The sequence below is a fragment of the Topomyia yanbarensis genome, chromosome 2, assembly GCF_030247195.1.
Source record: "Topomyia yanbarensis strain Yona2022 chromosome 2, ASM3024719v1, whole genome shotgun sequence".
In the NCBI taxonomy this organism is placed as follows: domain Eukaryota; kingdom Metazoa; phylum Arthropoda; class Insecta; order Diptera; family Culicidae; genus Topomyia; species Topomyia yanbarensis.
This window is the reverse complement of record NC_080671.1, coordinates 181,914,349-181,931,692: the sequence shown is the minus strand read 5'-3', so window position 1 is coordinate 181,931,692 and position 17,344 is coordinate 181,914,349. Positions and strand designations below refer to the sequence as shown.

The following is a 17,344-nucleotide window of genomic DNA, read 5'->3' as shown; positions in this document are numbered from 1 at the left end:
TCAAATACCGATTCGCCCAGTTGTTGCCGTTGCGCGAGGCGATTTCGGGATAAGCACAAAAACCACCAAAATACAGTGCGAACTAATATCGACTGTGAATAATCGCGATCGCGGTCTCACTTGGCAGACTATACACATGACTTATTTCGTATAAACGTTTCGTGATCAGTATTCACTTATTTATTTCATCTAAACGATTCGAGATGATATACCAATTATTGCAGCAGGGCTCTCGATTCTCGAGTAAATCGATACTGTTAGAATAACGAAGCATTCCACACAATCCACGTGTTTTTCCCAACAGAGTAAAATGCTTGTTAATTTTGTCGACACGATTGTACAAAGTAATTCTGAATTCAGCATTTCGTTTTATCACAGATCAAAACTAATAACAGACGGCAACAAACAATTAACTCCACCAGAAGCTAGAAATATCCGTCCCTTTGTGCCAAGCAAGCATCCTTGAAGTTAGTTGCGTTCAACTGCACAAAATAGTCATCGTGCAGGAACCGTATGATATTTTCGATCGGGCAGAGGTTGGCTCTGTCTCCTCGTATGCCGCGAGGCACACTGAGGCTTTTACCACCTTCACATACACCAACGGTATTAGTTACGTCCTGTCCGTTGTACATCAGTCGAAAGTAGTACTGGGTATCTTTATCACTTTTGTACACCTCAAATACCATCCGTGATGCATACGCTATAAAAGGAGTCTCCATGGATAACCCAAGGGCAGCCATGAGAAATTCCATAGTTTTGTCATGGCCTGAATAGAGAACGAACTTGACCTTATCTCCGGAAATCATTTTGAGCATATACCCAACAATGTTTCGCAAGAATCCGTAAGCGCGTAATAAGCCCTGCTGGCGCATTTTCAAATTTTTCCACTCGCGCAAACCTGCCCATTGTGTGTAGGACATGAGAGCTGCTACGTGACTCTTTTCCACACATCCTTCGATTTCGGGTTCCTGCTCTCCGGTAGGATCCACATCATCTGGTTCCTCAGTGTTCGGTTGACTCTGCTGGTTGAAGACAATAGCACTATCATCCTGATCTATATTGATAACGTCCTGGGGATCCTGAGTGCTGCTGCTGGCACCCTTGCTAGTGTGTTGTGCTTTTGAGTTTAGAGAAATCTTCCGGCATGGTAGTGGGGCATCATGGCAGATGTGGGACAGAACAGCATCTCGAATTTCTAGTGGACTAGATTGACCAACAGTGGGCTGATTCTGGAGCAGAGTGGCTCCCATCCATTGTACAATAGCTCCTATCGCAGGATGTGTCCCCAATAATAGTTTACATTCCTTATCCAGTTGCTTTTTAAGATTATCCGCTTGTGGACAGGCACAATCGGCGAAACAAAAAGACAAACTATGGCTTTCCTGTATTTGAAGGTATTGCCATTTCTCCGGAGGAACAACACTGAACATTAGGGCCATGGCTGATTGGAAAGTCCGTCGATAGCGAGTAGAGTAAATTACTATATCATCCGTGTTGTAGATAGTTGGAATGTTAGTCGTGTCGGAAGAATTGAACGGAGTGGTTCTAGTTTGAACGGGAGCTTTAGCATACAATGACAAAGAATTAGCAAAGGCTTGTCGGATAATGTCGCCGACCCGTAACAGTTGAGCAATTCCTTTTTGTGTTAGTTGCCCCAGCAAGCACGCTTTCGGACTGGACGGAAGCAATGGAAAGCCATGAAATGGACCAGTTTTCATCCAATGACCGGCCGTTGTACTGGAACTGCTGTTAGTAAGATAGTGATAATATTTCATCAGCACCGTATCACCTTCGTGGCTACAATCCACGGAGTCAATGCCACGAACGTGTGTCATTGGGCCGCGGTCACCATGGCGTATCACAAGCAGTACACCTTGCAAAGACCACCCATCAAGGGTTCCTCCCTCTTCCCCTATTCCAATTGTAGGTGGATGATTGCATACGTCGTCGTTAATCTTTTTCGCTCGAATCCGTTCCTGCTCTTCCAGCAGGAGCTGTTGCTTTTTATAAAGGAAATTTTTGGAACTTAAAACACTATTGCTATCTTCGATTGATCCAATGTATTTGTACATTCCTGCGAATGACAGAAAATCAATGAACTTCATTTTCACCAGAAATTAAATTGAACAATTCACTACTTTACCTGCTATAAGCAGAAAAATCCAAATGCTTAAAATTAAATAACAGTAAAGCGTGCGATGTTGCAACGAAAATCGAGCGATTTCCTTCAGCAACATTTTCACAGTTTTTGCAGCAAACTTGCTTGGAATGGTCACTGCCAAGGAAAACAGCTTATCAGCTAGTATCAACTATGTTTTTGACGTTTTTCCTTCTATCTGCTGGCAGAGGAAAATTCGAGGAAATCTTCAGCAGGTGGCATGGCATTCAATTCGCCTGCGCGCAATTGTGGCTTCCCGTGCTGAACACTAGATGGCTACAAGCTGTTTGCTAGCTATTTTAGCATGGAACGCTGATGAAAGACGCAACAAATTTTCACGAATTCGGACATCATGTAGGCAAGGTCGTGCTCCGTTTGAATGGAATAATGCAAAAATAATTCATTAAAGCCAAGCATTTCAATATTTCTTCATTTCCGGAGAACCCTTTTCCCGATAGGTTCGTTCGATATCATCAACGTCTGTCAGTGCACGCGTTCACTACCACATGTTTCTCGTTTCGAATGTGAACAAAAACAACGCACCGCGCGGCATCCTCTGCTCCCACTAAATCGCTTGCGAAAAGCATGCTCGCGTGTATGGCGTATATATGAACTCATGGCAAACCCAAACCGGTACCTGCTAGCCTACTAGTCGCGTTTGTAGTTCTCTCACCCCGTTTGATTCGCGGCGGTGTTTGTAGCGGCATGTTCGGACATTAGCGCATATACGGATGCGAGCAGCTGACAGTGAAAGAAGATTAGTCGCAATGTAATCGTGTGAAAAAGTGCGAAAAATATCTAAAATAAGTGCTTTAATCTATTCCGCACCAAGTAAATATCGATTCAAAAATTACACTACACTGGAGACTTCATGATAAAGCTAGTTGGAGATAGGTTTTTTATTATTGGTTGCTAGAGCTGGTCAATGTGTAGAATGTGAAGAAATGTGGCCGATAGTCGACTGTGTGCAAGAAAAGGATTGAACCGATTCAGGGTCAAGCATCAGGTTGTCGTCATCGAAATTCAAACCAAGATAATTCCGATTTGGCTCAACTACATCGATAAGATACGCGAAGTGTTTGTAGTACATGACCAATTTATCATAATAACAAATCCGCACCGCAGAGCTTTCTATTTTGAGGGTAAAAAAGTCGTAGAAACAAGAAAAAATCAATAATGTATGACGTTGTGCTACCTGGAGCACAAAGCGCATTCAAAACATAAACAAACATTGCGTGCTAATCCTAATGATGGTGCAGGCAATGTGCTCGGTGTAAGGAAGCGAAATTCAATCATTGCATAATCAAGCTGAACGCAGCGAGATCGGATATTGATTTCTTTCGCTTTGCTTGTTCTACCTGATCTGTCAATGGGATCGAACTACACAACAGTGCGCTTCTTATGTCATAAATCTAATTTTAGAGATCATGTACATTCTAGCTCCAAGGTCAGTCAAGATGTTCAAATAACGATTAAAATTTGAAGCTAAATTGGCCGCTTGACTGCTAGAGTCCCTAATAGCATCAGCACACAACCAGTGTATTTTTGAAGAAATGGTGTGTATCTCTTTTGAAATACATCTGGATGCAAATAAGCTCACACAAAGAGGACTAAATTGTCTATGGAGACAAAACGCATTGATTTAGTCCACGGGATGAAATTACTAACTTCAAAATGTCAGCAGATTTATAACAGTTATTTCTTTAGTTTCCTCCATTCTTTTAAAATTGTTACATCTTTCACATCTCTTGTAATAGTTTGTCATGATTATACATATACATTCATACACATTTTACAAAAAAAAATGTTTAAATTAAAGTTTGGCGGGGACTGGAATGCTCAAGAAACTGTTATTATACGAAAATTTACATTAAAAGATATTTTTTATTTCATGAGTTTCGGCTTTTCTGAAGCCGTGTGGCATTCGGAGGACTAAATTTTTTTGCATTATTTCAGCCAAGAATAGAACCACTGGGAATCTGCTCCCATATCGTAAGAGACGACTAACAACATGCTAGGAGTTCCTAGATCAAGGTAGAGATCCGTATCGAAGGCTTAACCTGCACGGACCTTAAGGTTTTTCATCATAGCCTCTGTTCATTCTATATTGAGTGAATCACTGACATATAGTCGCCTTTTCTGATTCACTATCCCCGTTTGTGCACCAACGTTTTAGATTTCTTCTGGCGGTTGTACAGTAGCCGTAAAGGATGAAGCCTGATTCTTCACTAAGTAACAGCATATATTAATATACCGACACTTCCACGTCAAGGTATAACTTTCAAAGCATTGATTTAAAAACCGTATTTAAAAAAGTATTTTCTGAATTGGCCTAAGATGAAGCTGTCGAATCACAGAAATAGTTTTTTGTGTGCCAAGCGAAATTTAGAATCTATCAAGTAGGAAATTGTTTGAGTTGGCCTAAGATGAAGCTGTCGAATTATACAAAATGTTTTTGTGTGGCAAGCGATCTGTAGATGTGTCAAAATATGCGTTTTTTTTATTAAATCTGAAACCGTGTACCGACAAATCCACATTGACGAATACTTCCAAAAGTGACTTCTTGAGGTCTCATGAAGGTCTGACACTGACACGCTTTGTACTACTTTCCTAAATAGTGGTAAACATTTAAACACTCCAGACCTTCACTTTGTCAGAAAATATAGGCCCATCGGAAGCTAAAACTTCGTAAAATCGCACTCCTGGTCCTTTCTTTAAAATCATCCAGTGCAGTACTCTGCGTCACTCTTTCGAGTTTAAACTACTCATATGGTAGTCGGTCTTTGCCAGTAGTACTTTTCTCCCATTCATTCTTCTTCTGGGCCGTCGATGAATCAAAAACCCTTGTCGTTGTGTTTATTATATTTATTACGCATAATAAACATGTCGTTTGCAATTTTGGCATTTAACCCAATTATGGAAACGTGTTTGATAGGGAGAGTGGAGATGCCAACTTGTCATTAACATTTCGCAGTGAATTTCTTCACATTCTTTTGGGATATCTTTTATACTTTTTGTACGCTTGCTTTGTACTGCAATCTTTGGAAATGATCATTGAAGTCTTAATAAGAAGCAATACTCCCGATGGCCGGCTGTTCGGAGTTGCTCGCTTCGAATTATCGGAAATTGATCGCGAGAGACTGTCGTACATATTGCTAAGATCATATTGTCTATAGATGAATAGATACCTCTATTATATTCCACATAGCTTTATCCTTTTATGTAACGATTAAAATGCATATTCGAACGGCATTCATATTCCTACTGGAGGTCGCAATACTGAATCCTATCCTGCGACACTTGTGGATGATGCAGAGAATTCCTCGGTCATAATAGACACAAATGGTGAGCTAACATTCCTTCCCATCCCAAAATTGTCCTGCATAGGCGTGGCCATCTACGTTATTGATCATTCTATAATCTTAGTCTCTTTAGGTTGCACGTTGAGAATGATGTACTACTCCCAAGTACCATACAATTGGTTCAATATGCAATTTTAACAGGCTTTCATCAATCACGGGAAACTCACGGACGGTCAACTAAGCTAAGCTAAACTTCATGAATTGCGGATTTTCCAGTTGTTTTACTTTCGTAGTTCTTTTATTTGATAGTTCACAGTATGTATTGCTAGAACGGATAAGGGGCCATGCAAAAATGACGCAGCATTTTGGGGGGTAGGGGGGTATACTAAATTTGTGACGAAGTGTGACGAGGGGGAGGGTAGGGTCAGAAGTTGCGCGACGTAGCATTAATTTTTTTTACGGGAATTAAAACCCATTGATTAGAAAAAACAATTTGACGTTCCTCCATTCCCAAGAGAAATAAATTTAAATTCACACAAGTTACTTTTCATGAAATTTTTAATGTGGTAAGTTTGCGTGTATGCGGATTTAACTTGCTACATTAGTTAGCTAATCTTGCTAACTAGTAGACTTTGTTTGTTAGCTGAATTAGGTTTTCTCTTCGGATTCATCCAAACAAAATTTAGTAATTTTGTTGAATATATGCTTCTTAGAATCATGGGCAGCTGCAGCATCGTGAACTGAGAGATCTTTTGTTCATGTTCCATGACATATAAAATTCAAAACAAAATTATTAACGCGATATTTGACATAAAATGGGCTTATTTTGTTCGCAATTTACTATTAAAATGAAAATGTAGATAAAAGCCATCAAACATTTTGTAAATACATGTGTTTAAAATAATTGTAAAACATATTTAATTTTTTTTCATCCACCGGTCGCGTTGGGAAGGTGTGGGAGGGGGTCAGAAATGCTACGTTATTTACAAGGGGGAGGTTAGAGTTTTGTGACAAAATGCTACGAGAGGGGAGGGAGGGGTCGAAAAACGCCAAAAAAAAGCTACGTCATTTGTGTACGGCCCCTAAAAACTAAAATTCTGGATATTGCTTCTGAGTACAACATTTTTTACAGCCGTGTTGGAATAATTTCGTGTTTGTCCTTTATTTATTACAAATGGAGGCTTTCCGCCGTATTGACCATTTAGCTTCCAACTTCGTCTTGATCTACTCTGATAGTTTCCGGCGATTCCCCAAATAGCGATATCCCGTTTTTCTCCGACTTTGTGTTACTCATTCGTGTTATTTCCGAGACGCCGACTTATCTTCACAACCACCCTGGTAGTGTGCCTTCACTGGCTTGGTAATAGTTGTGCATATGTTGCTGCTAGTTGGTGGTTATTGTCAATTGTTCATTCGATCGATGCATTCATCGTAGTGTAGTAAGAATTTTTTTCGGGAGAGGGGGGGGGGATATGTCAATTTTGTGTATATGAATACAATAAATGTATGTACATATGTTATTTTAGAGAGCAGAAAAAATGTTCTAAAACACCCGAGCAGGAACAAAATGTACAAAAACCAACAACTCAGGGAACTGGCTTGGGCAGCCATCAGACACGCCACAGCAACTACTCTTGCAAGGAATCTGTTTCCTTCCCTGGACTACCTTACGGCATTACTTTGAGGACGGGTTTTTTTCTATGTGCATAGCACACACTCTAATCCAAGTACTTAGTAGTTTGTTCCTTGAATAGGGTTACATCCCTAGTAACAATTATGGTTTTATGGTAGTTTTATAGCCACTCAAAAAACTTAGATTGCACTTGTAGCATGCTATAAAACTTCAATTTTTACTTGGGCACCCCTCCTCGACAGAGGAGACCCTAAGTCAAGGTGTAGTTCCGTGCCGAGGACTTAATGACTGGAAAGTCTAAAATATGCCAGTCGCGCACGGAGCATTTTGGGTTTTGCCCTTACTGTTTTATGCGAATCTCTGACACAGTGGACCATTATTTTATTCGCAAATCGTGGGAATCAAACGATCATGTCCCATTTAAACCTGATATGGCTCACTATATGCGTTAACATCCCAACTCGCTTGGTGTCCTCTAGTTGTCGTGCAATTTATGTTGGAGATGAAATGTACAGTTCTCTAATCAACAATGGTTAGAATAGCACAAATCAATCTCCAACATAAACGTACAGCAACTATGAATTTATCTCGACTCCTGCAGGAAGGTAAAGCTTCCATAGCATTGGTTCAAGAACCGTACTTCCACAAAGGAAACTTCTATTTTGGAAAGTTACTTAACACTGCCTTCATTGCTTACAACAAGACAGCCATGACTAACCCACGTGAAATGCCTCGTGCTTGCATTCTTGCAAATAAGGCTATTGACGCGTGTCTCATATCGGAGCTCACAACTCGCGATATCTGTGTTGTCACAGTTACACTGACTGTCGGAAACGTAGACAAAAAATATATATATTGTTCAGCATACCTACCGCATAACGAATCATCTTCTTCTGATGATTTCAAAAGCGTTGTATCATATTGTAGCAGAAATGGGCTTCCGCTCATTATCGGCAGTGATGCGAATGCTCATCACATCATTTGGGGCAGCTCAGACATCAATCTGAGAGGCTCTGAACTGATGGAGTACATAAGTAGTACAAATCTCCATATTCTGAATGTGGGAAACCGACCAACTTTTGCGAGGTCTGGAAGGGAGGAGGTGTTAGACATAACACTTTGCTCTGATAGAATTTTGCATGAACTGGGAAATCGACAGGTTCCAAATGAAACTGAACCGTCTCTATCCAATCATAAATATATATTTTTCGGTCATTTTGATGTCACCTTCAATGTGGTTACATATCGTAATCCTAAATCTACAAACTGGGACCTCTTTTTGGAAAACTTGGCGACTAAATTTCATGGATATTTTCCAACAATTAGTCAACTAGACGACTTAGATGACGTCGTGGATACGACAAACTCATTCATATTAGCATCCTACGAAGAAGCTTGTCCACTTCATACTGTTAAAACGACTAGGGGAACCCCTTGGTGGAGGGCTGAGCTTGAATGAATGAAGAAAGTTATGAGAAGAGCTTGGAACCGGCGTCAGCGTGATGACTCCAGGGCTTTCAGGTCAGCTCGTAGTGCATATAAGAAATGTCTTAGATCCGCAGAACGGGCTGGCTGGCAAAGCCTATGCACTAATGTCTCTAGTCTGAACGAGGCTAGCAGATTAAATAAAATTCTCTCCAAATCGAATGATTTTCAGATGAACTCCTTAAAAACCAGAGATGGTGTTTATGTGACGGACGAAAAAGATGTTCTTAATTGTCTCTTCGACACACACTTTCCAGGTTGTATCGATCCGGAGTTGAACAATGTTCACAGATCTCATTCTGGTGATTCGGACTCGTGGGCGTTAGCACGCACATTGGTTTCCACTGAATCGGTCAAGTGGGCAGTTGACAGCTTTGCTCCATACAAATCATCCGGAAAAGATGGAATACTTCCCGTGCTACTGCAAAAGGGATTTGATATTCTTAAACATGTCTTGAAGAAGCCAAGAGTTTTAGGCCTATCAGCTTAAGTTCTTTTCTTCTGAAAGCTTTGGAACGGATAATCGATTATCACATCAGGAACGTTAGTTTAGTTGAATATCCACTGCACAAAATGCAACATGCATATCAGTGTGGGAAATCCACGATAACTCTGCTTCACGATGTTGTTTACAACATTGAGAAAGCCTTCTCGCTCAAGCAATCTAGCTTGGGTGTATTCCTAGATATTGAGGGTGCTTTTGACAATGTGTCCTTCCAGTCTATTCTGGAAGCGACGCGCGGTCATGGGATACCTGCATGTATCTCGGGTTGGATAAACGCAATGCTTAGTAACCGCATACTCTGCTCGTCACTGTGACAGGCTGAGATACGGAAGTTGAGTATTTGCGGTTGTCCTCAGGGCGGCGTTCTGTCACCTTTGTTATGGAACTTAGTAGCTGACGGCTTTTTGAAGAAACTCAATGAGCTTGAATTTCCAACCTACGGGTTTGCTGACGATTACCAAATACTAATTACTGGATTTTTCATCGGAACAATCTTTGACTTAATGCAACAGGCATTAAGAGCTGTCGAACAGTGGTGTCGACAAGATAAACTATCAGTTAACCTAAGCAAAACTTCAATGGTTCTTTTCACGAAGAAGCGAATAACAACCGGGGTCGTCCCTTGCAGTTCTTTGATTCTGAGCTACTGTGTGCAGATCAAGTCAAATACGTTATATTGGATTCCAAACTGAATTGGTCTGCTCACATTGAGTTCAGAGTCAAGAAAGCGTGCATGGCCTTCGGGCAGTGCAGACGAACTTTTGGAAAGACCTGGGGTCTAAAACCTAAATACATCTATTGGATTTACACGACAATTGTACGTCCAATACTGTCATACGGATGCCTTGTGTGGTGGCAGAGGGGAGAGGTGGTGACAGTACAGTCAAAGCTAAACCATCTGCAAGGAATGGCGCTCATGGCGTTGACTGGTGCTTTCACCACGACTCCGACTGCTGCTCTTGAGGCACTTCTAAATATCAAACCATTACACATACACCTCAAACAAGAAGCACTATCATGTGCATACAGACTGGCTTTATGGAAAGACAACAACAAACGCAAGTGGACTGTTACACTGACGGTTCTCTGATGGAGGGACGTGCTGGTGCTGGTGTCTACTGTCGTGAAATGAGATTGGAACAATCTCACTCACTAGGTAGATACTGTACTGTATTCCAAGCAGAAATCTTTGCGATTATGTGCGGGGTGCAATCGGCCCTTCAACTGAGTTTGTCCGGCAGAGTTATAAACTTCTGCTCCGATAGTCAGGCTGCAATCAAGGCCCTTAGCTCAGACAAATCCCGGTCCAAACTAGTGATCGCGTGCCGAACCCAAATCGAAGAACTAAGCATTGTCAACACTATCTACCTTGTCTGGGGGCCCGGACATTGCGGTTTTACTGGAAATGAATGGGCTGACGAATTGGCCAGATCAGGTTCAGCGATTGACTTCGTTGGTCCTGAGCCCGCGCTGCCAATTTCGACAAGTTGGATAAGGGAAAAAATACGGTCCTGAGCTTCGTCCGAGCAATTATTGGAGAAATCTACAAACGTGTCGCCAAACAAAGGCGTTTCTAGAACAACCATGCCCAGTGGTTTCGAAAAATCTCTTACATTTTTCGAAGCTCCACTGCGGCAAGCTGACCAGGGCTTTAACCGGCCACTGCAAACTCAATTATCACATGGCAACTATTCAACGCGCTGAGTCTTTTTCATGTGATCTTTGTGAATCCGACTACGGAACCTCATATCATCTGATATGCAACTGTCCAGCGGTAGCGCAAATGCGATTTCGAGTCTTCAGCCGTCCTTATATAGACGAAACCATGTTTGGACGACTGAAATTCAGAGACATACTAAAGTTTCTTATCCAATGTGGTGAAGAGCTTTAGGCTTATTCGCAGGCAAGTTGAACTACTTGTGAGTTTAACTTACCTGTTGTTTATTTTTGTTTTGTGCTATTATTTTTACCACCGTTCCAATTCTATTTCCCCACACCTCCTTGTCCTTTCCTTCCGCTCAGGAAATGATGAAAACACACGGCAAGGCCCAAATCCCCGACTATGTACGGGAAACGTGCCATTTGAGCCAATATATTCTGATAGTAGTTTGTTCCTTGAATAGGGTTACATCCCTAGTAACAATTGTGGTTTTATGGTAGTTTTATAGCCCCTCATAAAACTTAGATTGCACTTGTAGCATGCTATAAAACTTCATTTGTTACTTGGGATTACCCCTCCTCGACACACTACTAGTTTTCAATCATCCACACGAGCACCGCAACTCGTTTAGACTTTTGACTCCCTTCTTGTGCCATTTTGTACCACTTCTTCGTTGAGCTCTCGACTTGTTCGCGAACTACTCGATCTAGTCCCCAAGGATGGACCTATCTCCCGAAACCCATCCAACCGGCCAGGTTCCGAGGTCAGTCCGGTGGAGCAAGGCGTTCGGTTCGCTGGTGCCCCGATGACCCGTAACTGGTGCTGTCTCGTCAGTCCGGCGATTGTAGGTGAAGCGTGACGTCCGGTTCGCTGGCGCCCCGACGACCCATACTCGGTGCTCTCTTGCAGTCTACTCGACTAATCCCCAGCGGTTTATCTAGCCTTCCCCGGCAGAGAGTTTTCCGGTGGTGATTGCTCTCCATCGATATCGCAAACTGCTTCCGACTATATTGTTCTATACGCGCTCGCGACTCGTACGGCCATCAGCTAGAACGTCCTGACCGTCGACGTTTGGTATGATCCTCGCTATTGCGTTCGTTGCCATCACTGATTTTTCGCAGGTGTGTTCGACGTGGCTGTTGAAGCTGAACCGGTCGTTGATTAGTTTTCAGAGTTTTCTGAGTGTATCCAGCAGACATACAGGTCTGTACGAGGCTGGATCGCCCCGTAACTTCTCTGGCTTTAGCAGCATCACAGGCTGCTCAATCTAAACACTTCTGCAGAACCTTCCTGAACATGTCCGGATATACCAGGATCACAGCTTTCAGCGCCACGTTTGGTATTTCATCCGGATTGAGGGGTTGGACGGCATCTCGATCATTCTTGTTAGATCAGCTGCATCAACGTTCTCGGTCTCGCTGTCCGGCTGAAGTGCCTCAACGAAGAGGACTTCCACTTTCGCTCGCCGGTCGTCGTTCTTCGTGCTACAGCAGAATCCTTGGCCGATGTAGTAGCGACTCGCCTGGTGGTTGCTTTGGGTATACTTCTCTCATACTTTCCAGGCCATGTTCACCTTCAGTGAAGAACTACAGACTATTACACTATATAGATCCTCTGCGTACTTAAGCCTTTTAGCCACAAGCTTCACTCAGATATTACTCAGCGGTAAGTTACTGCTGTTTTCTGTGGGTCGTTTAGCTTTTCGTGAGCTATTTAGCTATCGATTCAGTGATTCATTTCGCTCCTGTTACCATGAGCCATTTAGCTCCGGTTTCGTTGAGCCATTTAGTTCCCATATCTTTCGCGAGCTACTCAGATAGTCCCCGGCGTTAAACTCACCTTAATCCGATTGAGAGCTCTCCGGCAGCGGAATTTCTTCCAACCCTGATACCCGTTTCCTTGAACCATTTAGCTGCCAGGCGGTGAAACTATCCTACTCCGACTGAAAGTGCCCCGGTGGCGGAATTTCTCGCCGTACCAATGTCCGTTTCATGGACCAATTAGCTCTCAGTTTGGTCACGATACAAGTGAGACATTTAATTCTTCGCTTCGTTGCGATCTACTCGATGTAATCCTCGGCGGTAGACCAAGCCTCCACAACGAGCTAACCGATAGATGCCGAATTCAGTCACCAATTTTCACTAGAATTTCTTTTCATAACTTATGCAAAAGAAACTTACAGAATTCCATTCAAAATATTAGGCACATTTTTTGTCGAACATATACAATATTTAAAATTTCAATAAAATATGGAAGGGCAAGAAACTCCGCGTTTGATGTCAAATGTCTATGGTCAGTAGCAGATTGTTTCGGTATTGTTTTAGAACTTACTCTAGCTGTTATCCTTTCAATTGATTTCTTGCCAATATCTCTGCTCTAGATTTCTTTTTTGTTTACCCCGCTGTCTTTAAGTGTCAATGACCAGGAGGCTCATGATGCGAGTTTTTTGGTACGGAAGAAAATTTATAAAAATAGTATACAGCACTTCAAACCTCGCACTTAGGTACCAAGTATAAGATTATCACCCATGCCAACCTGCGAAAAACTCCCGAATTAACATTATTTTTCAACAAATGTAGGGCAGGATGTTGTGTAGCGAACCTGCGTGAGTTTCTACCATTTTTATCTCTTCTGAAATCTCGAGTCTCCACAATTCAATATAGACCCAAGACATTATCTCCAAACATCTTTGTTTGAACCTGATGATATTATTGAATCATTTCAAACGAAAGTCCTTTACCAGTTTCAGCCCCCTAAAACATAATCGAACAAAACATGAAAACGCCTGCAACGATTCCCATTATACTTGGTCTATCGCTCTTGAGCGTTGGCGGTGCTTGTGTATATGCATTTTTAAAGAAGAAGAAAGATCCCGTCGACGATGCATCCAGCGAAGACGGATTCTCCAAAATCGCCAAACTGATGCGAATGATGAGTAGGGAGGAAATTAAGGTAATAGAGATAACATTATCGAACAAAATTGTACCACTGGTGATTGGGCGAAAGAGTTGTACCTTACAACACATTCAAAACAGTACGAGAACGGAGATCACTTTCCGAGAAAAGGATGAGCTGCACCAAGTCTGTGAAATTCGAGGAACCGAAACTGGAATACGAGAAGCGGAAGAATTAATCATGAAAGAAGCTACTCGCCAGATTATATTCACCGAAGAAGTATTAGTACCGCAAACTGCGTGTGGAAAAATTTTAGGTAGGTTTCAGTACAATCAAAACCTATTGCAGAATTAATGCCCTTATTATTGCACATTTTCAGGAAGGTGTGGCGATGCGCTGCAAGAAATCTGTCGTAAATCTATGGCGAAGGTGTGGATCGAAGGGACTCGCACTCTCGGCGAAAGTCGTCGCATTATGATAACTGGGACTGAGAATCAAATCAGCGTTGCGAAGTCACTGATCGACCAAAAAGTAAAAGATGACACCGATCTCAGACGAAGCCAGGAACATTTGGAAATTCGTAGGGAGCCTCGCATTCGCACACCTCCGGGTAGCGTTACTGCTACTCCAACTCCCCGAGAAGTGCTTCCACCGACGGTTGAGAAGCTCAAAACAACGAACTCCTCCGGTCAACTAGAGGTATTCGTGTCCGCGGTTGTTTCACCCAGTCGATTCTATCTTCAGCTTATTGGACCGCAGTCAACTGAACTGGATATTCTGGTGGAAGCTATGACCGAATACTACAATCAGCAGGAAAGCCGCGAGCTTCACCAGATTCGTAAGCCGTACCTCGGTCAAATTGTTGCGGCGGAGTACAATGCAGACAGTAAATGGTACCGTGCTGAAATAGTCGCTATTTTGCCGAATGAGTTCAAGCCCGGGGAAATTGTTCTAGATTTGTACTTCGTCGACTATGGCGATAACCAGTATATTCAGCCATCGGAAGTATACGAACTACGGCCGGATTTCTTAGCGCTCCGATTCCAAGCGATTGAATGTTTCCTTGCACAAGTGGAACCGAACAATACAGTCACGTCAACTACTGGCGAAGATCAATGGGAACCAACGGCTATTAGCCGATTCGAGGAGCTCACCCATGGTGAACATCATCCGCCATTTCGTGGCTTAATTCAACAATAAATAAAGTTTCTTCTTTTTCAGTGGCTCAATGGAAAAAACTTCTTTCGCGTATATCAACTTACAAAAACAAAGGCCACCGCGGGGCTCGTGAGGGACGTGAGGGTTCGCCCATTCCTGGGGTAGAGCTGTACGACACTACTCCGGACGGTGCCGACATCAATATCGCCCTGGAGCTGGTCAACGAGGGTCACGCAAAGACAACAATGAATTTTGGTGATCTAAATCGAAGCCACGTTCTACGACTCGACGGAGGTTCGCAGACATCCAGTTTTGAGAGACTTAATGATCTATCATCGGAGTCAACCACAGGCTCAATCTCGTCCATCGTATCAACGATTAATATCAGCAGAAAGACACTGCAGCAAAGTGCCAATGAGGAACCAACCTCAACCGATTCGTTCAGCACGGTATTACCCGAGTTCACAGCAACGAGTTCCACAGAACATGAAAAGTCTGAAGATGGCAGTGCCAACCAAACCGAACCAACAAGTAGCTGCCTTGCAGACTCCAGCGATGCAATCAAAAAAGATATTGCTTTTAATAACATTCTGCAGGCAGAAAATACGAGTCTATGTTTAAAAAATGATAGTTCAAATAGTGTTACGACGAATAGTCGAAACAATGACACGATCAACAGTAATGGGCTGCACTCCCTTGATTGTAATGAGTTTGTGAAATAAAATGCACCATCAAACAATGATCTAAACACTATAGAACGACAGTTTAGCTACCTGAAATGAAAGTAGCAATCTTGTTAATTTAAATTATTCCTATCAATTAAACATTAAAATCAGATAATACAGTTTGTTCTCATCTTATGTACTAAGTGATTAAGTAGAAGCAGCTAAAAAGGTTCTATCACAGATTATCTGTGGAATTATGTTTCAAATTAGATTAATTAGAAAACTTGATTACATTTGGAGCAAAAAAACAGAGATCTTCCTTGTTACTAAATGCTTCTTTATTTAAAACATTTCTAGCATAAACTGAAATGTTACACAAGTTTTTACTAGATAAAACGTTGGAATCTATTTTTGAAAATTTTGGCTTAGACGTTAACGGCGTTTCTATAATAATTTTTTTACGAATGAGAATTTTTTTCGAAAAATAAACGACAGGCATGCAATGCCTTAACCTTTGATGCACAGTATTTCAAAGCTATAAAATTGTATATAAATCTGTGTAACATAAAACATGGACGCTAAAGTGTCAAAGTAAATAGACAATCTTGCTGTTTTGCGTGTAAAAATAGTAGTTTTATTATACCCCTACCCGCTAAACATGCTCATTGCGCTTACATCTTCATCAACTCCATACAACCGGTAATGTCCGAAGCGGTCAACCGCACCTGCGTTTAGGTATTGAGCGCATCGTTATTCACTCAAACACGCCAAGCACTGAAGTCGCCAGTACACTGCGTCAAATATTTGACCAAGAGAAAAAAAATGATCAACATGAACCGAATGTCCAGTGAGTTGTTATAGGCATAAGACCGACGTTTGACAAAATATCGACAGATTTTACTGACTTCTGACAAATAAATAAACAGTGTACCTGATACCTTGACACCTTGTAGGCAACAGTCATCTCGCCAATTCAGGGCGTATCGTAGAGCTCCATCTTTGTCGGTCTTGGGCGGCTTCCTTCCGCACGTACAGGGATCTCAGTTCCTCTTCCATTGCATATAGCCAACGTGTTCGTGGCCTCTCAAAAAGTCGGCGTCCTCTTCCTGGCTCCCTGCTGAATATGGTTTTTGCAATTGTTTCTTCCGACATTCGTGCCACATGACCAGCCTATTGCAGTCTGCCGTATTTTATCTGTTTGACAAATTTCCGCAGTTTTGTATACTTAGTACACTGCCCATAAAAGTATAAGAGTCCCATATTGAAAAACAGCAAACCGAGAAAAACGCTGTTCAAGATTTACATTTTCATTGGGTCTTATGGATGGGACAACTATGGTTATGTATTTTTTCGATATTTTCAAAACAAACCTGGTAATCTTATTTGTGCATTGTGGTTTAGTGGTGATGCAGATTACAATCCAACAGATAACTCATTTTCAGCAAAAATTCATACAGGACTCTTATGCTTTGATGGGCAGTACAACTCATGATTCACGCGTCTGCACCACACTCCATTTTCGCATAGCCCGCCGAGTATTGTCCGCAGCACTTTACGCTCGAAGACTCCGAATGCTTTCCTATCTGCCTCCCTCAACGTCCACACTTCATACCATAAAGAGCAACATGGAGGGTCACGGTCTTGTATTTTGTAGACGTTTGCAAGTTGCAGGAGCTAAGCTGATTACGTTGAGGTTAGGTTTTTACATCACGTGAAACATTGTTGTCGCAAATCACAAGTGCACCAAGATAAACGAATTATTCGACCACTTCAAACACGTCACCATCAAGCATTACCTCAGAACCAACACCACTAGACCTGGCTCTCTATCTTTACCTGCGACCATGTACTTTGTCTTGGCTGAGTTGATGACTAAGCCTATT

The 17,344-nt window shown here is 42.1% G+C and overlaps 2 protein-coding genes across 2 annotated transcripts; one reads left to right on the top strand and one right to left on the bottom strand.

Annotated features, from left to right (window-relative positions):
- Positions 1-268: 268 nt before the first annotated feature.
- On the bottom strand, positions 269-2,321 carry LOC131682315 (2-phosphoxylose phosphatase 1). Its single transcript, XM_058963706.1, has 2 exons — positions 2,144-2,321; positions 269-2,074 (listed from the first exon to the last, which is right to left on the bottom strand). Exons 1-2 carry the CDS (start codon positions 2,235-2,237, stop codon positions 426-428), a joined length of 1,743 nt encoding a protein of 580 aa, XP_058819689.1. The 5' UTR covers positions 2,238-2,321; the 3' UTR covers positions 269-425.
- Positions 2,322-2,778: 457 nt separating this feature from the next.
- On the top strand, positions 2,779-16,087 carry LOC131682314 (tudor and KH domain-containing protein homolog). The gene is made up of 4 exons (XM_058963705.1): positions 2,779-2,989; positions 13,487-13,954; positions 14,018-14,797; positions 14,860-16,087. Exons 2-4 carry the CDS (start codon positions 13,519-13,521, stop codon positions 15,516-15,518), a joined length of 1,875 nt encoding a protein of 624 aa, XP_058819688.1. The 5' UTR covers positions 2,779-2,989; positions 13,487-13,518; the 3' UTR covers positions 15,519-16,087.
- The last annotated feature ends 1,257 nt before the right edge of the window (positions 16,088-17,344 follow it).

What these genes read in the sequence shown, in the direction of transcription:
- LOC131682315 (XM_058963706.1), bottom strand. Translation starts at nt 2,237, where the DNA reads ATGTTGCTGAAGGAAATCGCTCGATTTTCGTTGCAACATCGCACGCTT. An exon ending in GATTTTTCTGCTTATAGCAG is followed by an intron (nt 2,075 to 2,143) that starts GTAAAGTAGTGA and finishes TGTCATTCGCAG; the next exon opens with GAATGTACAAATACATTGGA.
- LOC131682314 (XM_058963705.1), top strand. Translation starts at nt 13,519, where the DNA reads ATGAAAACGCCTGCAACGATTCCCATTATACTTGGTCTATCGCTCTTG. An exon ending in TGCGTGTGGAAAAATTTTAG is followed by an intron (nt 13,955 to 14,017) that starts GTAGGTTTCAGT and finishes GCACATTTTCAG; the next exon opens with GAAGGTGTGGCGATGCGCTG. An exon ending in ATTCGAGGAGCTCACCCATG is followed by an intron (nt 14,798 to 14,859) that starts GTGAACATCATC and finishes CTTCTTTTTCAG; the next exon opens with TGGCTCAATGGAAAAAACTT.